Below are 25,314 nucleotides of genomic sequence, written 5' to 3' on the forward strand. Positions count from 1 at the left end.
TTCATGCACACGGCTCATTATCAGCACTGCTGAGGCCAAATAAAAGCCTCAGTTAGTTTCGGCAGTGACAGCAGCGTCCCCTACTGCCCAGAGAAGGCATTACAAGAAACTTTCCTCTTGCTCCTGACATCTGTTGAACTACTCTAGCTACATTCCAATTCATCCTTAACAATAATATACGAAAAAAACCATTAAATCAAATTGTATTGCTTATTATAATACACAAAGAAAGAAAGTCCCTTTCACAGAAAGAAGTGGCCACACATTGTACAATGTGTACCTCTTTGTGTAATTGTCAACTTGATCAATTGAGCGTCAAATTGTTGTTGTCAAAGCAGCTCCTCCAAGCAGGCGTGCGTGACGGGCTGCCTCCAGTACGAGAAGGCGCTGAATTCGGGACAGCAGAAGGCGGCGGCGTGCTGGCGACTCCGCAACGGGAACACGTGCTCCACCAGCTCGCTCAGACGTGTGTACCTGACCACCAACACGAGACGCAAACGCAACACGGGGTGACTCTCAAAAGTATGCAATGTGGACGATCACGCAATGAAATGTTTCAACTGTGCATCACGTTACAGTGGCTTCTACTTAATTTTTTTAATCCATACATTTGCTAAGTACAGTTCGGTTGTATTTAACATTAAAGTACATTGAATCGCTGTTAAGCTATGAATTTCTGGAGGTGGAACTTGGTGTGAAAAATTCAAGAGCTGTCTCCGTGCGGCACTCACGACGTTTTGTTGCCTTTGGCTTGCTCCAGGATCAGCTCCCCCTTGGGGTTCACCGTAAAGATGCGGCAGGGCGACACGCCCGCTTGCCGGTAGGCCAACACGTCCTGGAAGATCACAGCGAGTTGGAAGAAGGCGGCGGGGATTTCACAATAAAAAGCGCAGCGAGTACTCACGCTCTCTCGGTTGCCGAACGCCGCGTAGAACGGGTGCGCGCCGGCGGGGAAAAGCTTCCTGATGTCCGACAGGCATTCCATCTTGAACTTCTCGGGTTTCTTCTCGATCATCTCTCTAACAAGACCAGTAAGTCATCATTTCTCGATCATCAAGTGGCAACATGTGATACGCGTACCTGTGGAAGGCCGAGAAGAGGCTGCTGGGCGCGAGCATGAGCGGCCCCCTGGGCAGCAGCGTGCCTCCGTCGTTGACCCGCTGCAGGTACCCGCGTGTCATGTCGGCCATGCCGATGGCCCGCGCCGAACAGTACAGGAACTTGTAACCGTTCCTGACACAAAACAAACCCGAGTAAGTGATCCAGAGTTCTTTTTGGCACAAAGGCGAGTGAACGTACTGGTGCACGGAGTGGTAGAGCTTGGCAATTCCTTCGTGCGTCCAGTCTTTGCCGAGTTGAGGCAATATATGACCAAACACGTCCGACCTGCCGTGACAAAACCGCTTACAAAAGCAGACCTCGAAAAGTACATTTCGGTGGAGGGGGGCGGGGCTTGCAGTACTTGGTGATGGTGCCGTCGATGTCGGAGATGACCACCTGGTCGTTCCAGTCCCACAGGTAGATGGTTCCCTGGCAGCGACACGTCCCCTGGTACTGAGTGGTGATGCTGAACGTCACGTCGTTAGGCCCCTCCCTCAGCTTCAGACCCTCCTGCACGAACGGAGGGAATGTCGAGGCTTTTCGTTTTCAAGCTTGACGCGATGACGACTTACGATCTGCTCCGACGACAGGCGAAGGGACTTCCTGTAGGCGGGGCCCGGGGCTTCCGTCCGCGCACGCCGACTTGGCGCCCGGCGGCCGATCACGCCGTTGAGCTCTTTGGTTTCGTCGTCACTCGACCACTCGCAGGTTTTCTGTCTAAAGGGACGCGAAGCATCTTTTTTTTTTTTGCTTTGTTGTTAACTTTTATTAAAATGTTTTGCGACTTTACTACAATAGGAACATGACAGCGCTTATCTCGTAGATATCAGGTGGGAACTTTTTGTTCAAAGCGACTCACTGTGCTTCAGGACTTGTGTTCAGCGCTGAACTCTCATTGGTCAGACTTTCCTGTTGCTCCGCCTTGCTCTCTGTGGAGGACTGAAGGCAACATGCAAAGCAGGTATTCTCCCAGCAGTTCATTTACGTGATTTTATTATCGTTAGATATTTGCAAGGCAAAAACAGGCGGGAAATTCTGAAGACCTGCTTGACGCTGCTCTTTCTCCAGAACCACCATCGCCCGGACTTCTTGGGCATCCTGTCCTTCACCCAAGCCTCTTCTGTGGCCTACATCGTCAAATTTTGTTAGACTTGAGAGACCGTGGCAAAAGTCAACGGTTTGACAAATCTCGTGAGACTCGCACATCTCAAGACTAATATACCTTTGGGAGGTTCTTCTGGAAAGCTTGCATACTGAGGATGAGCGGAGCCGCCAGAGTCCAGTTGTAATATCTGTGTGAGAGATCAATTAAAATAATTATTACAGATAATTTGACATCATAAAGTCAACCCTTTAAAATGTGCGATTACCTGTGTCCAATCCGAACCACCAAATTGGGATTATCGATCATCGCCGGGTTTCCCGCAAACTCGTGATAGCTAATAATGTATTCCAAGAATTTTTCTGCATGAAATAGAACATAAAAATCAATTTCTTGTATTCTGCTGTCGTCCAACAGGTGGCGCCAGTGTTGCTGGTTACCGGTGTCAATCTCTGAGTCGTCGCCGCCGCCGCCGCCGCCGCCGCAGAGCGACAGGGTGACGTCGGGCAGATCGGCGGCCGAGTCGGAAAGACACTCGGCCCCGCTGTCCCCGAGACTGCCGCCGCCGACGGGGCTGCTGCTGCTGCCCACCGACTGCGGCGACAGTGAACCTGAATGCGTACCTCCTGTAGCAGTCGTCTCCGCCCATGGCCTCGCAACCTGACCTGATTCGCTGGAGACACAGGTGGACATCTTTTAAAAAAAATGTATCCTACTCATCAAAAGAAGGAATTAGTTGTTGCAGAAATCATAAATGGCTAACAAGTAAGGAAAGACGCTCGTTACTCCTAAATGAGATGAACCATGTTGGCCTGGTAGGAGGTACCTTTTTACCTTTTGGGGAAATAGAGAGCGACGACATCGGGTTCGAGTGCGTTCAGGTCGTCCAGGTAGATGTCTTCGGGCCCTTGATGCTGACTCCTCTTCCTCACACCTCGGTAAAGGGAAGCGGTCGTGTTGTGAGAGAGGGATGACTTGGGTTTCTTTCGTTTCCTGTTCTTATTCTCATGTGCACCACATCCTTCCTGTATTTGCGATGTCTCTCCAACACCAATTTGTTTTCAGAGATGCTAAAAATGTGGCAGTAGTTGTGAGACTTCAAATAGTCTTGTTGGACTCGTGAGACTACAGCAAATGTTGGGAAACTTCTTGACAAATCACATGAGACTTCCCTGCGAGATTGAGGCTTTTGGGTGAATTTAATGAGACTTTTTTGGCTAGTTCTTTTGGGACACATTAAATCAATCTTATGCGACACTGTCAAATCTCCTGGGAGTTATACAAATCTACTGACATTCCAGCAAATCTTGTGAGATTGCGGCAAGTGTCCTGAGACTTTGGCGAGACTGAAGCAAATCTCATGAGAATCTGATGAATTTTTTGTAAGATTTTGTTAAGACTTGTTCAATTTAGGCTCACCTTGTCTCTTCACAGCAAGCTCTGCTAACTTGGTATCTGATTCTCTGCGGCTGGGCGCAGAAGACGTCCACCTGGTCTTGCGAGGAGCTTTCCCACCGGGGTCTGATGTTCTTGGGTCAGCTTTCTGGGTTTGGTGCTTAAAACTGCTGCAGAGAATCTTGACATCTTGGTCTTGCTCCTCCAGGCTAGAGATGACTCGGAAATGTGTACTCTCTGAGGGGGGGATGGTCAGAACCTTTGGCTCGGACCGCTCCCTTTTGGTCACCTGTTTGAAGTAAAATTCTGTCAGAGTTTGACAAATCTCCTGAAATGAAAGTAAATCCAGCTCCAGAAAATCTTGCTCGACTTTGACAAATTTCAAGAGACTCTTCAGTAATTGGTATTGTTTTGGTTAGCAACATGCGTTTATTGGTTTTACCCTGGTGGATTCTGGGAACTCGCCCCAGCTCCACTGCATGTGGGCATCGGCTCGGAGCATGCTCTCTGTTGTCTTCACCATCAGCTCCGAGTCGCTGTTGGGTGACGCCGGCTCAGACATCGTGCTGACGCATATCAAGAGAGCACAGAGTGACCTAACCATTTGGGTCGCCTTCATGGACGGAACGATGAACTCACTCGAAAGAAGGGGACCAGTCGCCATCAGAGAAAGGGTAGCTGTCCCACTCAAGGTTGGTGGCTGGAGAATACCGAAAGTGCTCCGCGTTGTCCTTTATCGTTGAAGATATCCTGGAAAAAAAAAAGTTTTCTATCAACAAGTTTTAGGACATCCAAAAATGTGACTCACCACGTGCTATGCGACGATATCTCCTCATCCGAGCTGAGTCCAGGCAGCTCCAGCTCGCCCCCTACTGGCTGGCTGTGTGCCTCCTTGCGGGGCTCGGCCTTGTGCTTCCGCCTCCGCCTTTTCCTCTTCTTCCCCCCCGCATTGGGGACCTCTTCAGGGCCATTGAGGGGGCGACTTTGCATTCTTTCAGGTTCTTGGTTCTTGATCAGGGCCCCATCTGTGGGGATGGGCGAGGTCGCCAGGTGGGCGGGGACCATCTCCTGAAAGCATTTAAGGAAATTTGGAATAAAATGTCACAGTCAACGGAGGGGGGGGGGATTGTCTTCAAAGTATTTCTTACATCGTATGGTTCCGTTTCCTGGACAAAAAAAGCCTCACCATTGTCTCCAAGCTTCATGTGCAACTCCACCGCTTCTCCGTTTATTTCTATATCGATCTGCAGGATTATGAAAAAAATCAAATTGAATGTCCACAAAATGAGCCAAACGTGCTACTGGGGATATCCCAAAATCAGTACACACCCATAAGACTAAAAAAAAAATCTGTGGAGACTTCTGCAAATCTATTTTGGCGAACCACCTTGGACTTTGCTAAATCTCTTCAGAATCTTCTGAGATTTTGGCAGATTTTGAGATACTCTTGTCAGACTTCGTTGACTCTTGAGAGACTTCTGAAAATCTTATGAGACTCTTGCCAGACACTGGCAAATTTTCATCTCCTTATTTACCAAATCATGTCCAGCCGTTTCCAAACTCTTTAAACTTATCTCATTCTGTTGGTTTGTTCTCCTTGATGGCACTCACCACTTTCTCTCTGGAGCGCAGCACTCCCAATTTTCCAAAGCGTACGTGGAAGGGGGAGCACTGGAAGGATCCGTCAGGCTGGCGCACCACCACCACGTCGATGCAGCCCGACAGCGTGGCCTGATTGATACCTTTGTACAGCTCCTTGATTGTCACCAGAACCTGGCCCGCCAGCTGACCTACGTAGTTCATGCTGATGGCCACCAGCTACATATATTTGCACATGCACACCAACACATGGATGTCGTGTTTATGAACTCTGCCAAGTAATTTGTTCGCGTGCAACACAAGTGAATCTCTAAAAATTCTCATGAGATTTAATTGACTCTCATTTCAGTGAATCCCTGACAAAACTCATAAGATGTCTAAAATCGACAAATGTGAAATTCTGGAGAATCTCGTGAGACTCCATCAATTCGGTGATACATTGGTAAAGCTTGTGAGATGTTCCATTCGGACCAAATATGAGAACCAGGTTTTGGGGTCTCCTGTAGCTGCCCTATGTCGGAGGCTTCAGTAAACAAAAACTCCTCAGTCAACAACACAAACTTGAGCATGACACCTGGTGGGGCGAGCGAGACGTTAAATAGTGTTAATCCAGTTTAGCAGATTACGCTGCAAATTTAGCTTTCCCTAGCCCACGTGTGTGCTGTGCTGTGCACACACGTGAGCCTGAGATTATTTGCCCAAAATCAAAATCATATTTATTTTGCATTATACCAAAAAGCACACACACAAAGGACAATAATACATTTAAATGACTACAGCCACTCAAAAGCGAATATTATTAGATAGAATACACACTAAATTATAAAGTAATTGTTGAGTGTAAAATATGAATACTGAGTGATCATTAAATAATTATCATCTTATTTAAAAAAAACAACAACTTTGACCTGCAGTGGTGCGGACGAATGTATTTCAAAACCATGAGGCGTTCAGGAGCACAATTTTGCGCTTGGATTTAACATAAATTCGTTTCGTTTTTCTTTCTTTTTAATTAAGCTAAAACATATTTTTGCGGGGAAATACTATCAGAACACAGTTTAGATGTTCGCCCTGACGTAAAGACGACACATATGTCACCCGACACAAAAATGTTTGTAAGTAGAAAAGTGTTGAACACAAATGAAGTAATTTCGCATCGTTTTAATAACTCCGTGGACGACACACGAACAAGTGCAAGACTTTTTTCTTTTTTTTTCGGGATGGTTAGCTTCGCTGTTCCCACCTGTCTTGGAGGAACACCTGCCGTCGCCTTCTCGTCCTCCTCCTGGAGCTCTTTTCAAATTCGTTTCAATCGCCGACAACCGTGAACGCAGCACGTGACAGAAGCGCTTCGGTGACGTCACCGCAGCGTCGCAGCTACCGCTTAATTCAACAAAATAATGTAAAAAAAAAAACAAGGTCATGACTATTTGGATAATCGAAAAAAAAACATTTAAAAAAAATATTGACTATCATTTATTTTTTAAGTAGCAGTGAGCAGATTGTATCCAATAAATTTGGAAAATATTGGACAATAATAATGATACTAGAAATAACCACAGTAAATCTATACATTGTTTTATAAATCTTAAAATAAAAACGAAGAAAAAAAACGAGCTTATGTATAATTATGTATAACATTTAAAGCCGATTTGGCTTTAATTGGAATGTAATGCAAGAAGCTATTTAGCCCGATGCAACTATTGGATGTGTATGCGGCACCTGGAACGTAAATAAAAAGCTGTCACTGTTGCCTTTGCTTCGCCTGTCCGCTTTTATTACTTTCTCATGGTTTTACTTGGCGAATTTCCTCCTGCCGCCCGCCTCCGACTGAAATCAGTTTCATTTTCATTTTTTATTTGAGTGGTGAGACACGGTGAACACAAACAATTCATAAAAACTATAAACAAAAGTGTAAACGAATGTGAAATTGTATTCTTGATATTTTTTTCAATAATAGCAGATGAAACACATTCTGCAGTTATGCCTTGAGATACAAGTGTCCACATACGCTTCTTTGTCCAAACAGTTATGTCAGGAAGTTCAGGCTAAATCTGTTTGGTCACCAACATCTTCTTCAACACTGACTTCTTCTTTTCCTTCTTCTGGCTTCTTTGTCAAATTGTCCGTCGTCTCCGCTGCCACTCCAGAGTCTGTGAAAGGGAGGAAGATGTTTTGATGGCCAATGTGGCATGGCTTGATGGCCAAGTTCCTACCTTTCCTCATCCCGGTGCCGGGCGTTTTCATCTTTTCCTTGGGAGTGTTGGCACCAAACACCACGTTCCCCTCGGCGTCGGTCCAGTACGAGGTCACGCCCAGGTCGGGCGTTCCCTCAATTACTTCCAGCTACAAACGACATCATGCGCACTAAATCAAAAGCTCAAATAAGCGGAAAGCAAATGATCAATTTCCTCTACTCACCCTGCCAAACTTGTACTGATTGCAAAAAAAAAAAAAATTTTACGTGATTAAAGTATTCAAATCAACTTGGGAGTTTGCGCGGTAGATGTTCATCTATATCGCTCCGTGAGCCGCCGCCAAATCTGCCATCCATATTTTTCACTCACGAGATATCGTTAGAGACGAATGTTGCCTGACTAGGCACAGCGAACGTGGCCGACAAATCGCTGTTTTTTATTTTTTTTATTAGGACTCGAGCACCAAGTGGTCAAAACACACTCAGTGGAAGTTTGCGCTCAAAGTCGGGAATTGAGCTGGAAATGTGCAAGTCTCATGCTCCCGTTGAGTCTCTGACTATCACCGTCGGGGAATGAAGTCGTTCTACGAGATGCTCGCTATGGCTTTTTTTTTTTGTCTTTGTGGAATGCCAACAACAAGTCAGTTGAGTTGATCTGATATTTGGATTACCGGTAGGTTTTGGTGTCCATGCTGGTGGCGGGTGCCAGTCGACAGGGATCAGGAGTGGGAGTGAAGGGCGTGGATGGTGCCAAGGTGGAGGGAGTCGACTTCACGAAAAAGTAACACAACTCACACAGATGGGGTTGGGAGGGAAGTACATGCTTGTTTTTTTTTTTTAATTATTTTTATTAACATTAGTGTCGTTGCAAAACACAAAAGGCTGTGACAGGGGAGGTCGGAGGTGGCAGCCACGGTGATCGGCGATCTTCACATTGGACGCAAGTTGATGATCACAACATTTCAAGTCAAGCACAGCACAACAATCTGGTGAACATGTGATCATGTTTGACCTCATTTTGGGAACAAACGTTGTCAGTCTTGTGCTCCTTAAGCTCATTTGCTTCCATTGACGGATATCGAAGCCAAAAAGTGGATGTGTTGCGGCTTTTTGAGCTTGGACTTTTCCTTGTTCATTACTCTCAAACCGAACCACCCAAGTAGCAAATTTTGAGAAACGTACATGAACGCCGCATCGAAGAAAGCTCATGCGACGTTTCCTCTTGGAATATCTCCAAATTTCAAAATTTGATTTGGTGAGCAGCAAGTTACGACCCGTTTGGAGAAAAGGAGTCAAACATGTCGAAAGACAGTTGCTATGGAGAACGTTGATGCGTCGTGCCAACGCAAAATAAATAAAACAACACAACAATTAGTCGAGGCTAGCTTGTGCAAACGAAACATTCTCATCTCAATCAAAACATTTGAAAGAAGTATGACGTCGTTGTCTTCCTAACAAATCTCACTTCTGACACCACATGACCTTTGACCTGGCCTAAAAGCAGCACCAATTTCAAAACAGAGACATCACAGGGCCCGACCGATGAATTGGCCGACTCATTTAGTCGGCAATATTAGCTCTTTTTTGAATTTGGCAAAAATCTTCAGATTTTTTTATTTATTTATTTGTTTACATTTTTCATTTTATTTTTCTACGCATGAACACATTGCAACATAAGACAAAGACAGTGACATTCAAACGCACCCCCTCCCAAAAACAATATAATAATAATATTCCCTTTATTAGTCCCACAATGGGGAAATTCGAGATTCGAACCCAGGCCTCCTGGGGAGACTGGGTCCGGAACGCAGCGCCTTAGACCACTCGGCCATCCTGGCAGCCAATATATATATGTAAATATTTTTTTAATAAATAATTACTATTATTTTAATGAATTGCCTGATTAATCCGGGGAGGAGAATTGTATTCTGCCTAATACTGGCATCGGCCTCAAAACAATTCATATCGGTCGGGCCCTAAGCATCAACACAACCTCTTTTTTTGTGTTTTTTTTCTGATTTTCTTTTCTTTTTTCTTTTTGTTTTTCTCCAGGTGTCCACATTCAACAGGAGATTCGGTCATCTCATTTTTTGCGAGCGGCCACCTCTTCGGGGATGAAGACACTTACGGTGAATTCGGCGCTCTCGGTGCCGTACTTGTTCTTGACCAGGATGCTGTACTTGCCCGTGTCGGCCGTGCTGACCGCCGTGATGGTGAAGCTGGCGAACTTGGCCGACTCGAAGCGCAGGATGCAGTGCTCGTCCGACGTCAGCTCCTTGTCGTTCTTCAGCCACGTCACCTGCGGCAGCGGGTCGCCGGAGATGTTGCAGGTCAGGTTGAGCGCCTGTCGTGACGGAAGCGGCGAGCGAGACATCGGGTTAGTGCCGTGTGAGGAAACCACCACGACGACGCGCTTGAGCGTTAGCGGCGGTCACCTTGCCCTCCTGGATGGTGACCACGTCGGGAAGGCCGCCTGCCACCCGGGCGCGGTCTGAACAGACGCAAGGAACTCAAGTTAGTGGACAAACACGCAACTTTACATGCTCAGACTTCGTGGATGGATGAATGAGAGAATGAATGGACAAAAAATGGTTATGGATGGATTAATGAGTAACAAACTAAGTAAAGGCTAACAGCTGATAAATGATGGGTGAATAAATGAATGATGAAGGAAGAGATAAATTGATTAATGATGAATAAGTAGAAATATGGATGATAAAAAAAGAATGAATGAATGAATAATTACTGAATGTGGTGAATGGATGAATAAAGGATGAATGAACACAGGATGAATGAATGAATAAGGGAAGAGTGGATTAATGATTGCGTAATTATGACTAAATTAATGAATGTGGAGTAATGAAGAATGAATGAACAGATTCGAGATGGGTGAGTGGATGAATGAATGAATGAATGAACAAGTGATGGATGGACAGATGATTGACAATGAAATGGAAGAATAGACAAAAGTGAGGGACGAAAGAATGGATAAATAGGTAAATTAATGATTGATGAATGAATGGATGAAAGCGAGTGAACGGATGACTGCATGGGTGAATGGATGCATATATTTTGAAGTCATTGGCTCTTTTATCAGTTCAATATGCGGATGCGGGATGGGTGAATGAACTGGATGATGAAAGGCAGAACACATCCGTCACTTACTCTTTTCTGCAATCGCATCCGATCTGAAGAAGGAATGAAACGCGTCAATCAAATGTTGTCCTCCTCTGAGGAGTGTTGAAGAACACCGCAAACATGCCACTCTACTCACTTGAGTCTCTTGAATTCGGCCAAAGCGTCCTCATACGCTGCAAAAGTGGAAGCAAACGACAGTGAACGGAGGAACAAGCCCGGTTGGAAAGCCGTGCCCCAAAAATATGAAAGCCAAAGCAACCTTGGCCCGACAGCTCCACGGTGCGCCTCAGGCCGCCTTTGCCGTCGTTGATGTTGAACTCGATGGCGTACTTGCCCATGTCCTTCTCGGTGGGCTCGCTGATCTGCAGCCACAACTGGTCGCCCACCACGCCGCTCTTCAGGCGCTCCGAGAAGGCGATGGCCGAGTCTCTGGTGGGGGCACAAGCCCAAAACAATCAATATTTCCACTTTCCACTATTGACAACACGCAACATTTTTTAGTGCGGGTGGCCGTGGTCTGCAAATATTGTTATTGTTTAATATTACCCACTTGTAATGCCACGTGACGGGCAGCAGGTCGTTGTAGTAGCTGACAAACGTGTAGATGCGAATGCCTTGATCCGTGCTGGTGATCTTCAGTGGCGTCGACGAGTTCGCTGCAAAAAGCCCAACGACATTTGCCGCGGTTCATTTGAGGCGGCGAAAAGTCACCGGATCGGCACGGGACAGATTTTCATCTCACCGATGTAGTTGAAGACTTTGTTCATCAGTTCTTTGAAGCCTGGAAGGAAAAACATTTGATCATAAATATTCACAGCGTACGGGTTAATTAGCTTCAGCAATGTAAAGTCTTTTCCTTTGTCTATTTTCAATATGCTATTCAACTTGCAAAGTTTAGTTCCTAAATTGTTACACGACGAGGTTTTCCATACATTGGTCGGTCAGATTCAACTTGGACGAGTCTTTTCCACGCTCGTCCTTCAGGACCATCTCGTACACACCGGCGTCCTTCTTGGAAATCTGTCGAAAAAAGGCCAATGCGTTGGAGGTATCATGCTGCAGAAAATCTGACATCTCATTAAAGAATAAATAAATAGATAAAACAATTAGAAAACATGATGACGGTTGCGGCGTGAAAAACATAATGGCAGTAAAAAAAAAAAAATCAGCAAGCAAGTGGAAATAAAAATGACAAAAATGAAATAATAAGCAAGCAAGCATGCAAAAAAAAAAACGGCAAGTGATCCCAACTTTAAGCATTCTCCCGATATGGTCGTCTGCAGAGTCGGCGGGCGGCTCGGGCTGCAGTGGGAAAAATAATGTGACAGCAGCTTTTTATTGTGGCGTGCGATGGGGCGAGCGAGCATCAAAGGGGACAAGAGAGAGAGACAGATGACAGATCATGAATACGACATTGATTTGGTTTCAAATGACTTACGACATGAACGCACGTACATGATGATGAATTTTATGCAGTGGATGGAAATTATTCGGCTTGTTAAATAATGATTCCATTCATAACTCTTCTCAATTCATGACCAATATGTCTGCATCCTGGATGAAATCGATTTTTTACCTGAGCTATTTCCAATTTGAGGACTCCCTCGGTGAAACCCAGATTTTCCTCCGCCTTGATCTCGCGGCCGTCCTTGTACCAAAGCGCCGACGTCTCCTTCTTTAGGTTTCCCACCTTGAATGCAACACGATCGTGTCATCCCAAAATACATTTCTCCTATTCCAACAAATCCAGCCACGCAAATGTCACCTTGCACTTGAGCACCACGCAACATTCTGGAGTGACCTCGTAGCCCAAATACTCAATAAAGTGAGGACCTGGAACATCCAAAATGGCGGAGAGACAAAAGATGACGATTGGAACCTAAGATGGACATTGCCCGTACCTATCGACTGGAAATGTAAAGTCAACCTTGCTTTCGGAACCATTCTTTTCTCTGGAACTCGGATTCCTTCTGCAGATCTTTGAAGACTGAAAAAGCAAAAGCAAAAGCTCAAGTTGCATCGGAAAGCTTTGCTGCCCTCCAGTGGACACAACCTGAAGTGATGAGATGCCTCAGTGCTGTGCCAATAAATATCGCTCGGTCTGTGCACCTCCGAAGTACGCGATTTCATTTTGTGCATATTTCATGGTCGGAGCACCAAATTTCGACCTTATTCGATGCCAAGTGCCGTCCGTGGATGTCTGGTGTGTGCACCTCTCAAGAACCATTTTTGCGAGTGGACCTCCTACCGTCGCCTATGAGTACCAGGCTGGACTGGTTGGTGGCTTTTCCGTCCTGCATCTGAAAGGTGAAGGTGCCTTCATCCTCGGGCATCAGCGACTCCATGATCATCTCGACCACGCCGGTGTTCTTGTCAAAGTTCATCTTGTATTTCTGACGACGAAAACGGTGGGAGAGGCGTTAAAAATAGACGCGTCACGCCTCCCGTCTCGTCAACCCACCTCGCCCTGGGCCACAAGGTTGTCGTTGAACACGTAGTCCACTTTGGCGTTGGCCGAAATCTGCTCGGCCTGCAGCCAGAAGCGAACTCGCCCCTTCTCCAGCATCTCCACGGCCAAGGCGGACTTGAGGGGAATAGCTAACGAGGACGCGAGACAAAAACGGGAAAGTGAAGGCGGAACAAAAATCACTTGAATGACTTCTACTTGGAAGGAGTGATGCGGCGCTACTCACTGGGGAACTTGTGATCATGGCTGATCTCCAGCAGCCTCTTCAACTCTGTCACGAGCAAAACGTTCAATCTGACTTTTCAATGTCATGAAATTCAAGTCGGACTAATCGGTTGTGATGTTCCAAGGAAAAAATGGATCACCGAAGTTCAACGGAACGACGATTTTTATGAACAAGGCCGGAGGGTCGAGACCGGAAGGCTACTCAGATCGCGTCCAAAAAAAAAAAAAAAAGAAATGTGTAGAAGGCCATCTTCCTACCTTCAGGTGAGATGTTGTAGCTGGACGAAGCTCCGTCCGTGTGGGTGACCAGACACGTATAAATCCCGATGTCTTCCTCTCCAGGTGAGTTGAACGTGACTTTGGACCTGAACAGAAAAAAAAATCGCAATCATCATCCGAGTGAGCGAACATCTTCGCTGAGTCCATTCGTCAAACGCTCACTTGTTGCCTTTGGTGTCCACGCTGAAGCGAGCCGACAAGTCGTCCACGTCCTCGTAGTTTTTGGACCACACAAATTTGGAGTCGGGGGTCATGTTGGCGCACTCGAAGTTGAGAGAGATGACGCCGTCGTCGTCCACGTCCGCCGAGATCTCCTTGGTGCCTGCGACGCCGCGCCGGATGATCGTGAACGTCGCGCCTCAACCAATCGTCTCGGCGCTTTCCTACCTGGCTTGGTCACGGCTTGGACCGCTTCGGAGATGTCCGAGCTCTTCCCCACACCGGCTTGATTCTGAGCGCGAACGCGGAACACGTACGACTCTTGCTCCTTCAAATTTGTCACCTGCGCAACCGAGAAGAGCAACGTTTTTTTTCTCTCTCGCTCTCTCTATGGCGTCGGGGAAAATCCATTTGAAGGTTTGTGGCTATTATCTCTCTCCGACACCTTGAAGAAGGAGTTCGCCGTGGCCTTGGTGTTGAGTCCTCTCCAGGCTTCCTCGGGGGCTTCCGCCTCTTTCATGTCCACGTAGAAGCCGGTGACGGGATCGCGGCCCTGGTACACCGGAGCTTTCCACAGCAGCACCATGGAGTCGCCTCGCACCTCTCGCAGCTGCAGATCGTGAGGAGGTCCTAAGGTGCCAAAACGGAAATTGTCATTGCAAGAATGAAGTCTCAAGAAGAACGTTTGCATGTGATGAGAATGACGCTAAAAGTTTTTTATTTTTTTGTGTGGCCTCGCTGATTTCATGTGCATCATCACACCTGGCACGGCAATGGTCCATTCCTCGCACAGGAACGTGTCGCTGGGAAGCGACGGGATGCCGACGCCTGCCATGTTGGCTGCCCGAACCTGGAACTGGTACTTCATGTTCTCCTTCAGATCTGTCACCTGCCCGCATAAAAAGTATTTTTTTTATTCTCTCTCAAAGTTTCAAACGCTCCACAGGAAAGCATGTGACTTTTCTCATCTTTCTGTTTTGAGACTCACCCTGTAGGCCCGCTCGCTGACCGCCCTGATGTTGGCCTCGTGCCACTTTCCCGCCACGCCATCCACGACCTCGCGGTAGTCCACAAAATATCCCCTGATGTCGGCCCCGCCGATGAACGTGGGCTGCTTCCAGGCCAGCACCATGGAGTCGCGTACGCACTCCAGAACGTTGATGCCGAACGGTGGCGCGGGCGACGCTGAGGTGACAGACATGAGCTCAAATCAGCTGGTGAATAATTTTCTTTCTTGGTGCTCAGCAATTTTTTTTCTGTCCTTGTGTAACGATACAACTTATCACTTTGCTAAATAATCTTTTAAGTAGCTTTAAAAAGTGAATTATTTTCATACCAAGACTGGCTAACTCAGGCTAAGCTAATGGAGCTCAAATATATATATATATCTTTCCTGTTTTTTTTTTTTTTTCTTGGGAAGCCACAGTTCAGCAAATGAACTAGTACCTATATGCTAGCACCACAACATTTGAATAACTTCAGAGGCAGGCAAAACATTTAGCTCTGGTGTCAAATGCTAAGCTAAGTTAGCTGTAATTACAATTCTTTTTCTGTTCTTTTATTAAGACGACTGTGGCTAATCGTAGTTGCTAATTACTAGTTTAGGACCACATTTACTATTACACATGTTATTAAGATTTAAATTGAAAAACATTAACTTATGTTTTCATCTCAGTAAGTACACATGATCCCACATTTACCACCCTACATGCTAAGCTAAGTTTTTGCAGTCATCTCCATTCCGTCAGTCCTTTTCAAATATTTTTACATACAACTTTTCAAAGTCTGCTCATTTTTGAGGCTGCTCATTAACTGGGCTAACAATATTTTGTTGTTGTTGTTTTTTGTGCTGTTAGTTGATATCAGACTGCCTAAAAGATGTAGCAGGTGGTTACTGGTAGCGTGTGCTAATCTTGGTGGTGGTGTGGGGGTGCGCCGGAGGGTCTTCGGGGCAGCAGGACAACGTGCCACCCCGAGTGGGAAGGATGTGGAAAGCCAGCAGGTCGTCTACGCGTGCGTGGCTGCTCGGGAGTTAGAGTCCTTCAGGTGGACTTTCACACGGACTTACCTGCCTGGAGAACGCCACACGAGTCCGCCACCTACTGGGCATTTGTGGTGATGTCAAATAGAAGGAGTTGAGGTAGATTTATTTATTTTTCTGCTGACTTTTTACTTGAATTCCATTTTGCATTGTACTACTGGTTTTAAAAAAATATTTGTGAAGATAAATGCTTATAAAATTAGGAAAACATGGCGACGGCATGTTTCAGTCTGTCCTTTTTTTTCTTTTTTCACAAAACTGTTGTACTTGAACTTACTGCAAGTACCGAGTGGGCATAACTAATCAAACAGTTTGAGTGTTTTGGGGAGCTTTTTGGGGTACTTTTGGTACGTCGCGTCCTCATCCGGTGCTCACCTTCAGCCCGTGCATCTGGCTTCGCCGCCTCCCGGTTAGCAGAAGCATCTACTGACAACCCGCATGCCCGCTTGGCCCCGGGGGGCCCCTCGGCTGTCTTTTCAGCCGGCCCCTCGGCGCGAGGTGAGCCTAAGTGTGCCGCTACGTCAGTACGTGCTTCACAAAGCGAGCCCGGCGGGGGCTCAGCGGGCAGCCCGTTAAGTCCAATCCAACCCGGGCCGCCCCTCTCGGACCCTTGGTTTTTGTTGTCCAAGGGGCCGGTGCTAGCCGCCGCGGCCGCCCCGGACTCCCGCTCGAGAAGCTCGGGGTCGGCCTGAGCTTTGCTTTTTGTGTCAGCGGGGAGCTGGACAGTGTCATGCGCGCCCGTCCAGTGTGGCCTGTGCGCGGTTAGTCGGCCCTGGTTACCCCCCGGCCCCGTCTCCGGCAACACACCATGAGGGATGCCGCCCCCTACAGGAGTTAGCAGAGAAAATCAAGAGAGGCTGTTTTTAAACACAAGCACAAAAGTACAGTTACAATTAAAGGCAAAAAAAAACCTAAAACAATGTCTTCATCTGACTGGGAGGGACAATGAAGACAAGATGGCCAACAAGTGACATCAGCGTGAGGACATGATGGAAAACATGCAGACAAACACACGACTGTAATCTCCCGTTTTTTTGTGTTTCACTATAAACAAATTCACCTTTTCATGATGAGTAAGTAATAGAAAAGTAGTGCATTGGTGTCAAGGAAGTATTTTGAAGTGATGCATGAAGTCTGGGTGGAGCTAAATTGGGTTGTTCGAAAAGAGTCTTGCCGGGCGTATCAAATTATCTGTCAGCCTTTAATTTTTTCGGATTAAAATTAATTTGAAATGAGATTCAACTGTTTTGGGATTATAATTTGTGAGATGTTTAGTTTAAATTGACGGGGATTACTGCACTCAATGTCGACGTAGTTCCCATTGACAACAGTTTATTGCAACAATTTTGCATCCTTTCACTGATTTTGACCGTTCCCTGTGTTGTCAGTAAGAAAAACATGGACGTTATTGCAGTTAATGATCTGCTTCACATATGGGAAAGAAACATGCCAAGTTGCAGTTTTTAGACTTAAAAAAATCTTTCGAAGCGGTTGGAAGAGGTTTACAAGAGGCCTTGCAGGGACAGTGTATTGAAGACCATTTGGACACCGAATATGCATTAGGACATTCGGTGTGTTCTGACATCAGAATAAAATCTTCTTTCTCACACAAAGAACCGATAAATTCACTTCTTTTGCGCCTCCCCTTGAAAAGCTCCCATCAGAATGATTAAAACTATGCAAGTCAATGAGCGAAACATTCAAAGAGAGCCAGGTTAGTTTGTCAGGTTTGGATGGGGGGGGGGCCATGCACTGGTACCTTGAACACTGGGGAGTGCTTTGCCGACACGTCGCGTGCCCGGACGGATGAGGGAAATTGGGGGGGGGGGGGGGAGCGAGGGAAGGGAAGGTTGTTGGTTTTGTGATTCTTGGGCTGGTTTGTAACCGCCGCTGAGTTGGATCACATTGACCCAAATTAGAGGAAGTCTACAAGTCCTGACCCGCCTCAGGCTGTGCAGGGAGCTGGTGGGGTGTTTGGGTAGATGTAGGTGGAGTGGAGCAGACAATAAACGGTGGCAGAGTGCAACAGTGTGGGAGTGCGAGATGGTCTCAAGAGAACACAGGTGAGCAGATGCCACATCTTGGATATCACATATGCTGAGCTATAAACATCCTTTCCGGTCCTTCAAAGATACGTGAGTGGGGCTTTTCCTCACCAATCGCAGCCTTCACCTCCACTGACTCCGATTCCGGAGAGAACTGACTGAGTCCCGCGGCGTTCACAGCCCTCACCCTGAACACGTACTTCTCTCCTGTCATCAGACCGTGGCAGATAAACCTGAAAGTAGGTCAAACACAATCCAGAAGACCTGGGTAAGACTAAAAATGATTCTGATAATATTCTTGCAAGAAGAACCAACAGGCGTGCACAAAAAGATACTTCTGAGCTCCAAAAGTGACGCTAGAAAAGTTCAAGTTGACCTGGTGACGTTGACGGGTTTGTTGTTGCACGGCTCCCAGACGTTGCTGCCCACAATGCTCGCCTCGATGTAGTAGCCGACCAACTCCTTGGCGTCACGGGACGCTTCCCAGGAAAGCACCACAGATGTGTCCGTGTTCCTTGTGGGGACCACTTTGCTCGGAGCCGATGGAGTGTCTGCGGATTCAAACGTTTTCCTCCCGTCACAGCCGAGAATGCCGATTCAAGGACGTTTCTAAGACCGGGGCGTTTTCTGACCCAGCTTGTCGCCAACCGTGGTGGCCTCGGTCGGGTCGGACGGCTCGCCCACGCCGGCGGCGTTGCAGCAGCGGACGCGGAAGGAGTAGGATTTGCCCTCGGCCAGGTCAAAGAGTGCGAAACGAGGCGATTTGACCGGGATCTCGGTGTTGACCCTCTGCCAGCTGTCTGTGCCTGAGACGCACTGAGAGGACACGGAAGGACTCAACATCGACGTCATCAAATTTTGGGCGACTGACCCTACTTTGCCTTACTTGGGCCACTTTCTGAAGTCCTACTTTTGGGGTTGGCGCCCCAGTGGGTAACCTTAGACATACTGCAGTTCTTGTGGAAGACTTGGATCACTTCCATTGAGTCAAGTCGGACTTAAGTCACTAATTTAACGACTTGGGACTCATGATTTGGCTATTGTCTTCTTTAATGACTTGACTCAATTTGAAATTTAGTGAAGCACTCGAAGGTGGAGACTTGAATTTTAGTTTCTCACTTGTGATTTACACCCACCTCTGGCGAACAGAGAGCGGATTCAAAGTCGTTGATGTTTCTTCGTGTCAGCCTGTTGAACTCTACCGTGTCACCTGTCTTCTTTGGCGGCGTACAATTTCACACCAGTGAGATTTGGCACTATTTACGTAACTGATACAGCTCGCCATCTCACCCAGGCTCCTCTTGGTGGCGGACAGTAACCCAGATCACGGTTTAGCGTTTCAAAGTATACTGAGGCAAACAAAAGTGAACTGACCCACTCAATGAGAATTTGTCTTCTGTTCAGGTTAGTGCATAACTTCTTCGGTTACCTTCTCCACGTAGTACATGACACCTTCCAGGCCTTTCTCGCCAGGCGGCTTCCAGCTGAGCACTAAGTAGTTCTTGGTTGCTTCTGTCACTTGCAGTTCTCGAGGTCTGCCAGGAACAATACCCTCTGCCAAAAAAAGTCAAAAGGAATCGACATACTAACCTGTAGGAGAAAAATCTATTTTTGTAGGAGTTGCTCATCTGACAAACCTGCAGGTTCCTCCTCTGTGACGATGATCTGGCCGGTCCAAGGCGCGGAGGTACCTGACAGCAATACGACGGGGGTTCCATTTAGTAGTTGCCGTTTAAAAGAATATCTGAAGTGCGGTACCTCTCATGCGGGCGCGATCGGCCGGGTCCATGGCGGCCACGGGTTCGGACACCCGGGAAGGCCGGCTCATGCCGCTCTTGTTGACGGCACGCACACGGAAGATGTAGGAGCGGCCCTCGACCAATCCGGTGACCGGGAATCGGGCAAACTTGATGGGCGTGTCATTACACTGGATCCAGTGCGTTGTCCCGACCTCACACCTGTACGAATTGCAAGGGAGGCGTCAGGATTGCATCAGGTTTGTCACCTGGTTTCAGATCAGGGTCGGTCTTTTATTGTCGTCTAACCTGTCCACAAAATAACCCAGGATGGAGTTGCCGCCATCGACCGCCGGCTGCTTCCAGGAAACGATGATGTAGTCCTTGTTGGCATCCAGACAGCACACATCCAGCGGGGCCCCCGGAGCGCCTTCCACTTCGGCGTCAGCATCTTGCACAGAGCAGAAAGGTCAGTCGCCTGCCTCGTCGCTCTCGGATCATCCATCGACGTTTCCGTTGCTTTCAATTAATCCTGCGCCAAAGAATAAAATACTGGGCAGCCCATGAGGCTGATATTCAAATTACGGGATTGTCTCATGGGACCGTTCCGTATCTGAGCCCACTTAGAATAGTGCAACTGAAGTAGACTGTGACAGCGGCCGATGAGTGTTGTGGTATTCCCGCCATGCGCCACCTGGGACAGATGGCAAATGTCAGATGGTTTCCGAGGGGCGGCCTGCCACGATAAATTTCACCGGCCTCTTTTTCCATGCTGTTGTGCTCTCCTGAAGATTATTTAAAAGCAGCAGCTCACATGCCACAGGTCATGTTGTTGTGACTTTGACTCCGTGGCACATTTTCTGTTACGCCCACCCGCTAGCAAGAAGAAAACAATTCGTGCCCCCAACCCCTCACCACCACCCACTCTCCGCCTCAACTATAAATAATAGCATTTTCGTTGTGAAACAAACCGACACCGTAGAGTTAATACTACGGCAAGTAGAGCGCAACTGCCACCTACTGGAGTGGATGTGCAATTACACTTTATTGTAGTACAGCAGAAAAAAGGCTTCACACGCGCCCCCCTCAGCATCGCAAAGGTGGCTGAGCTCACCTCTCACAAAAACATAAGCGGAGTAGGTTTTGTATCCGGACTTGGTGGTGACGCGCAGAGTGTAGAGTCCTTCGTCCTCTTTGTTCAGGTGTGTAAGGGTCAGTGTGGCTCTGTCGCCACTCCAGTGCATGTGATTCCACTTGGATGGGGACAGCAGAAGCCCTGAATTGAGGACACGTTGCCAAATCAAAAGGAAGTCAAGCAAAAGTGTCAGGCGGGAATGTGCTTACCGTCTCGGTACCACTGCACCTCGGGCTGGTAGCCGTACAAGGCTGGCTGGATGATGACCGTGCACCCCAAGCTCATGGTCTCGCCCTCACTGCCGAAGGACACGCCGAAGTTGTCGACGATGTGAGTCTGAAAGTTGATGCCGTACTCGGAGACGGGACCAACTAAAAGAAAATCAGTGAAAAGGAACAGGGAAAGCTGAAAGCGACCTGGTGATTAGACCGCGTGTGGTCATGCACGAAACACGTGAGGCACCACAAATCAAAGGTGATGACCGACCCTAAATCTCAGCACAGCAAATTAAAAAAAATAATAAAATCTATCTTAAGAATAGTCACTACTTGTATCTACTGTCGTGATTCTAGTGATGGGTTAAAACAATACTGGTGGTGACCATGCACACGTGTTGTGGCTACATGATGTTAGCCACACCAGAACCATGTGACCAGTTACCTTTCGCACCAGAGCCTGCAGCAGCAGCAAGGAAAAAAACGAAATCAAGTAAATCTCACTGCATTGTCATTTTAGTCATATTAACTTTAGCCAAGACACAACCTTGTATTTTATGCGTCTTGTTCAAATCAGAAGTCCAATGTTATTTTTAGTTTTTTCATGGGGGGTTACATTCGAAAGACCCCCACAATAGATGAAATCCGCATAGTAGTGCCCGACTCATGCCATAGTCACTCTCTTTTCTCGGCTCTACAAGCTGAGTTACCAGAACAGGCAACCTTAAGTATTGTCAAGAACATCTCTCACTAACTGAGCTTGTTCCCGTACGCCGTGAGATCATACAGCCGTATATTGACTCGATACGTACGTCTCGGCGCCGGCAGGAACTCGTCCACTTCCCCTTTGAACCCTGCGTGATGACACAAAGTTCTGATGTTTACTTTGCATTTGCAACCCGATCCCGCGTTTCGCCATATGTTGAAGGGCCGCGGGCGCCTCATCGCAAAGGCATCCCAACACTGTCGCTATCTTTTTGACTTACTTTTGACAACAACCGAGGCGAAGGCCGACACTTCCCCCTTGACGTTCATGGCCGAGACGCGATACTGGGCCGTGTCCTCGAAATCGCAGCTGGAAAGGAGAGAACGTCAGGTGACCGGCGCTGGTAATGCACACATTCTGTCGTGCCTTTAACCCCCCCCCTTGTAAATAATACCGACTATGTGACCGTAAGGCGCGCTCTTAACTCCCAGCCAAGAATACTGACGCTAAATATAAACACAGCTGGTGATGTCAGCACCGGCCACTTCATTAGGCACAGAGTGTCTGTAACTATTGGACGTTTGTGATTTGGTGATTTCAAACGGCTCAATGTTCAAAGATCGAAAAGACACTTCTTCAAGATCTGTGTTGTTGCACCAACCTGTTGATCTCCAGTGAGTGCACGCTGTATTTGCTCTCGATTTTGTACTTGCCAGCGTTGGCAAGAGGGTCGATGGCCACGTTATTTTTGTACCTTGCGGGAGGGAAAAAGACAAAATTTCACATTTCTGAGGATTGGGAAAAGAATTGAAAGAAATTGTTGCTTGTGATTTTGACTTGGTACCAGACGACTCGGGGGTCCGGCCAGCCGCTGACGGTACAGTGCAACCTCACGCACTGCTTCTCCCACACGGTGTGTGAGCGAGGCTTGATGATGAACTCCGGCACGTGCATCAGGCTGTCTTCGTTCATGCGCTTGAAGTGCTCCTCGTGCTCGTGGAGCTGCAAAAAAAAGAATTGGAGCTTTTTGGTTAGTTCCCGCACATGACTTGACATGATTTTATTCTTGGCGGGATGTGAGCTCTTCAAACTAATGAGCTTTCTTTCCTGAAAAGAAAAGCCTTCATACCAAACTGCATTTTTTTTTCTTTTTGGCGTAATGTTCCCTGAACATCCTGTGCATCGCCACGCCTTGGCGAACGCAACACAAAAGCACCCACTGGATAAATGAGGCGCTTCCTTGGAACGCCGGAGGAACTTGTCACTCTTCAGGAAACGAGCGCAGTGGCGTCCGGTTGCCAAGATGAACGAGCCGAGGGATATTTATGTCTCCCTTGCGTGTCGGCTAAATCATCACCAATCCCCGTTTGGCACGCGAGGCGAGTGGTTAGCACCTCTGCCTCAAAGTTATGCGGTTCAGGGTTCGAAATTTGCCTTTGAGTGTGGAGTAACATATTCTCCGGATAATCGGAATTCCGCCCACATTCCCAGTCCAGACACGCTTAGTTGAAGACGCTCTTTTGAATGTGAGAACTTGTAGTCTACATGTGACCTGCCATTGGCTGGCGACCACTCCAGGGTGGACCCCGCCCCTCGCCCCAAAGTTCCCACTGACCGTTTTATTAAAGGAGATCCGCTGGGCCGACTCGCGCACGGCCTCCCTTCTGGAGATCTGCTCCGACCGCTCCATCTCCAGGCCGCTGGTGAACAGGTTGCGACGTTCCATGTAGGCGGCGGTGTCCCGCTGTCTGGTCTCGTCCGAATGCCCCGCCGCAAATTCTTGACTTGATGGCCGACAAGTGCGCTGGTGGTGAGCGCCTCGCGTTTGATCTCGCCAGATTCCAAACTAAAGCGGGTACCTGCTCCTGAAGATGGGCACCACGTAGCCGATGATTTGGTTCTCCCGGTCTACGGCCAAGTAGGAGGGCTTGGCTCTCTTGGGCAGCGGGTCCAGTAAGGGTTGTGACGACCAATCGAGGCTGAGGCATAAAAGATACACTTTAGCAATCTGATTGGACAAGTTCTTGTTATATTAGTGGATCTTCTACACTGGGTGGAGTGCAACCTTGGTTTTTGTTCTTTTTTTTTTTAAACTGAGATTTTCAAATGCAAGCATCATGACTTGTAAAGTCTTGGAGTTCAAGTCAAAGCCAAATTTGAGTGCGTGGGACGTCTACAACCACAAAACGGGACACCTGGAGTTGTGGCTGCGGACCATCGTCATTTCTTAGAGTGCGTTCCAAAACGACAGCCACTCAGGCTCTCAACTGTCAACGTCAGCCGTCATCAGATCATCACGACGTAACATCTGCTCGCCGCATCGTTCGCCTCGCGTTCCTCGCCCCGTCTTGGTGCGACGCCCAGACGAGAGATCAGGTGGCGCTAACATAACCTAAACCCTCTTGAGCTGTTCGCACGCTCCGAGCAAGTGTATTTAAAGACGTCCGGCTTTTATTGCCGTGTATGCTGTCGCTCGGAATCATCCTTCACGGACCGAGACCAGAAGGTTTAACTCGCAAAGCTCTCCGAGCGTTTAGTCTCATTTCTTTGAGCTTGGGTTTCGGCTTCTTGGACCATGTCCTCGGACACTCTCGCCACACTCGCAAGACAGTTCAGCATTCTACTAGAACATTTTCTCTTGGGCCTGATACACACAGAAGGAATTTTCAAATCTTTAAAGATTGTTGATCTGGTGCAGAGCACGCGCTTGAAGATAAAAGCATTTAGCACTTGGTTATGTTGTCGCCGGCCGTTTCAAAACGACTCCTCTGAGGCCGAAATCTCGACTGGTCGCACGTGATCTCACAAAAACCTCACCACTCGCGACTGTGCGCTAGATGGACTGTCAGGAGGGGGCGGGGTCCCCGGGGGTCCAATGAGCCAATCAAAGACCAACGAGGAAGCGGCCGTAAATAACAAATACGTCTTATCCAATGTTGCTTTTGTTACTGAAAAGTGATGCTTTTGGAGTTAGGGGGATTCCTCTTAACTGCAGCAATGATGCGTTACAATTTAAGAGACGTTAGTAAAAAAAAATAATAATAATAATAAATGATGCAAATGAGCTTGCATGCACAAAGTCAACAAGCAGCGATGCTCAGGTGTGTTCTGAATGGAATGGAGATCATCCCGAGTGAGGATGGAGCGCTCTGGACAAATGGTGTTAAGAGGGAGGTGACCACATGAGGGCGGGGGCGGGGCGGGGGTGCTCCATTGTCTTACCCCCTGGTTCTGGTGCCGCCGCTGGTCCCGGTCGAGTACCTGCCACCCGATAGGTAGCGGTAGCCCCTGTCGTAGCTGCGCTGGTGCTTGCGGTAGAACGGTACCGAGGCAGACATGCTTGCGGGTGCCTGCGGATTTTGTTCTGCTGGGTTAGCGTTCAAGAGCTTCTCACATGTTCCTCCACGCCAAACATGTATCGTTAATCGAGCAGTCCACTCGTATTCAGGCAACTTGTCGCATGCGCCGCCTTTACAACCAGAAACTCACCTTTGTGCGTCTGCGGGACTCTCGCCACTTACCCCCCTTGCGGGTCTTTTGCTTGACTTTTTAGGGGCAATTCCGAAGTGGAGCAGGTAGGAAACAACGAAGGCACAGCAGCGACTGCAGGTGGACAAGCAACCAAAATAATACCAGTCGCCCCCCACAAACAAGCCGGTCAGTCTGTCCCAGCAGCAGCCGCAGCCTTTTAAGGCCTGCGTCGAGATAAATATAGCGTGGGCAGCCGGGTGGCGGGGGGGAATGTTGCAGGTCGTTGGCCAATAAGCAATCGAT

The 25,314-nt window shown here is 47.8% G+C and overlaps 2 protein-coding genes and 2 long non-coding RNA genes across 8 annotated transcripts; 2 read left to right on the forward strand and 2 right to left on the reverse strand.

Annotated features, from left to right (window-relative positions):
• Nucleotides 1–196: 196 nt before the first annotated feature.
• Nucleotides 197–6,517, reverse strand: LOC148318601 (phosphatidate phosphatase LPIN2-like). Of its 2 annotated transcripts, XM_088282365.1 has the most exons (20): nucleotides 6,441–6,517; nucleotides 5,210–5,416; nucleotides 4,747–4,842; nucleotides 4,407–4,666; nucleotides 4,238–4,348; nucleotides 4,041–4,164; nucleotides 3,623–3,887; nucleotides 3,038–3,137; nucleotides 2,644–2,876; nucleotides 2,472–2,565; nucleotides 2,324–2,393; nucleotides 2,145–2,228; nucleotides 1,961–2,040; nucleotides 1,674–1,818; nucleotides 1,463–1,611; nucleotides 1,300–1,386; nucleotides 1,081–1,233; nucleotides 905–1,019; nucleotides 732–835; nucleotides 197–474 (listed from the first exon to the last, which is right to left on the reverse strand). In XM_088282365.1, exons 2-20 carry the CDS (start codon nucleotides 5,399–5,401, stop codon nucleotides 330–332), a joined length of 2,607 nt encoding a protein of 868 aa, XP_088138491.1. In that variant the 5' UTR covers nucleotides 5,402–5,416; nucleotides 6,441–6,517; the 3' UTR covers nucleotides 197–329. The 2 variants fall into 2 exon arrangements, with proteins under 2 accessions (XP_088138491.1, XP_088138490.1); XM_088282364.1 differs by having other exon boundaries at nucleotides 732–1,019.
• LOC148318602 (uncharacterized) lies at nucleotides 2,677–8,471 on the forward strand. The gene is made up of 3 exons (XR_015839859.1): nucleotides 2,677–2,888; nucleotides 8,072–8,175; nucleotides 8,276–8,471. It is a non-coding gene; the product is annotated as an uncharacterized LOC148318602 (long non-coding RNA).
• On the reverse strand, nucleotides 7,088–25,168 carry myom1b (myomesin 1b). 3 transcript variants are annotated; one of them, XM_088282359.1, is made up of 41 exons: nucleotides 25,030–25,168; nucleotides 24,763–24,890; nucleotides 23,400–23,519; nucleotides 23,156–23,324; nucleotides 22,385–22,542; nucleotides 22,202–22,294; nucleotides 21,821–21,909; nucleotides 21,647–21,688; nucleotides 21,280–21,294; nucleotides 20,829–20,990; nucleotides 20,599–20,760; nucleotides 19,794–19,935; nucleotides 19,507–19,706; nucleotides 19,386–19,439; nucleotides 19,178–19,302; nucleotides 18,381–18,564; nucleotides 18,125–18,299; nucleotides 17,860–17,981; nucleotides 16,079–16,528; nucleotides 14,651–14,847; nucleotides 14,425–14,551; nucleotides 14,108–14,292; nucleotides 13,891–14,005; nucleotides 13,666–13,825; nucleotides 13,483–13,589; nucleotides 13,226–13,270; nucleotides 12,994–13,130; nucleotides 12,781–12,925; nucleotides 12,460–12,519; nucleotides 12,298–12,365; nucleotides 12,109–12,222; nucleotides 11,465–11,552; nucleotides 11,275–11,313; nucleotides 11,083–11,188; nucleotides 10,792–10,961; nucleotides 10,669–10,705; nucleotides 10,560–10,582; nucleotides 9,830–9,885; nucleotides 9,523–9,738; nucleotides 7,414–7,543; nucleotides 7,088–7,350 (listed from the first exon to the last, which is right to left on the reverse strand). In XM_088282359.1, the coding sequence occupies exons 2-41, from the start codon at nucleotides 24,876–24,878 to the stop codon at nucleotides 7,241–7,243; spliced, it is 5,013 nt and encodes a 1,670-aa protein (XP_088138485.1). In that variant the 5' UTR covers nucleotides 24,879–24,890; nucleotides 25,030–25,168; the 3' UTR covers nucleotides 7,088–7,240. The 3 variants fall into 3 exon arrangements, with proteins under 3 accessions (XP_088138485.1, XP_088138486.1, XP_088138489.1); XM_088282360.1 differs by lacking the exons at nucleotides 7,088–7,350; nucleotides 7,414–7,543; nucleotides 25,030–25,168 and having other exon boundaries at nucleotides 8,136–9,738; nucleotides 24,763–24,893; XM_088282363.1 differs by lacking the exons at nucleotides 7,088–7,350; nucleotides 7,414–7,543; nucleotides 16,079–16,528; nucleotides 25,030–25,168 and having other exon boundaries at nucleotides 8,136–9,738; nucleotides 24,763–24,893.
• Nucleotides 12,505–15,911, forward strand: LOC148318604 (uncharacterized). Of its 2 annotated transcripts, XR_015839858.1 has the most exons (5): nucleotides 12,505–13,975; nucleotides 14,080–14,297; nucleotides 14,456–14,566; nucleotides 14,645–14,879; nucleotides 15,604–15,911. It is a non-coding gene; the product is annotated as an uncharacterized LOC148318604 (long non-coding RNA). The 2 variants fall into 2 exon arrangements; XR_015839857.1 differs by having other exon boundaries at nucleotides 12,505–14,297.
• Nucleotides 25,169–25,314: the final 146 nt, after the last annotated feature.

The sequence above is a fragment of the Idiotropiscis lumnitzeri genome, chromosome 19 (genome assembly GCF_059441095.1).
Source record: "Idiotropiscis lumnitzeri isolate Australia: NSW breed Sydney's pygmy pipehorse chromosome 19, RoL_Ilum_1.0, whole genome shotgun sequence".
Lineage (NCBI taxonomy): Eukaryota > Metazoa > Chordata > Actinopteri > Syngnathiformes > Syngnathidae > Idiotropiscis > Idiotropiscis lumnitzeri.

What these genes read in the sequence shown, in the direction of transcription:
- LOC148318601 (XM_088282364.1), bottom strand. Translation starts at nt 5,401, where the DNA reads ATGAACTACGTAGGTCAGCTGGCGGGCCAGGTTCTGGTGACAATCAAG. An exon ending in GACTGGTCCCCTTCTTTCGA is followed by an intron (nt 4,165 to 4,237) that starts GTGAGTTCATCG and finishes GATATGCGTCAG; the next exon opens with CACGATGTCTGAGCCGGCGT. An exon ending in GCCAAAGGCAACAAAACGTC is followed by an intron (nt 475 to 731) that starts GTGAGTGCCGCA and finishes GTTGGTGGTCAG; the next exon opens with GTACACACGTCTGAGCGAGC.
- myom1b (XM_088282359.1), bottom strand. Translation starts at nt 24,878, where the DNA reads ATGTCTGCCTCGGTACCGTTCTACCGCAAGCACCAGCGCAGCTACGAC. An exon ending in GTGCCCATCTTCAGGAGCAG is followed by an intron (nt 23,325 to 23,399) that starts GTACCCGCTTTA and finishes TCGGCCATCAAG; the next exon opens with TCAAGAATTTGCGGCGGGGC. An exon ending in CACGGTTGGCGACAAGCTGG is followed by an intron (nt 18,300 to 18,380) that starts GTCAGAAAACGC and finishes TTGAATCCGCAG; the next exon opens with ACACTCCATCGGCTCCGAGC.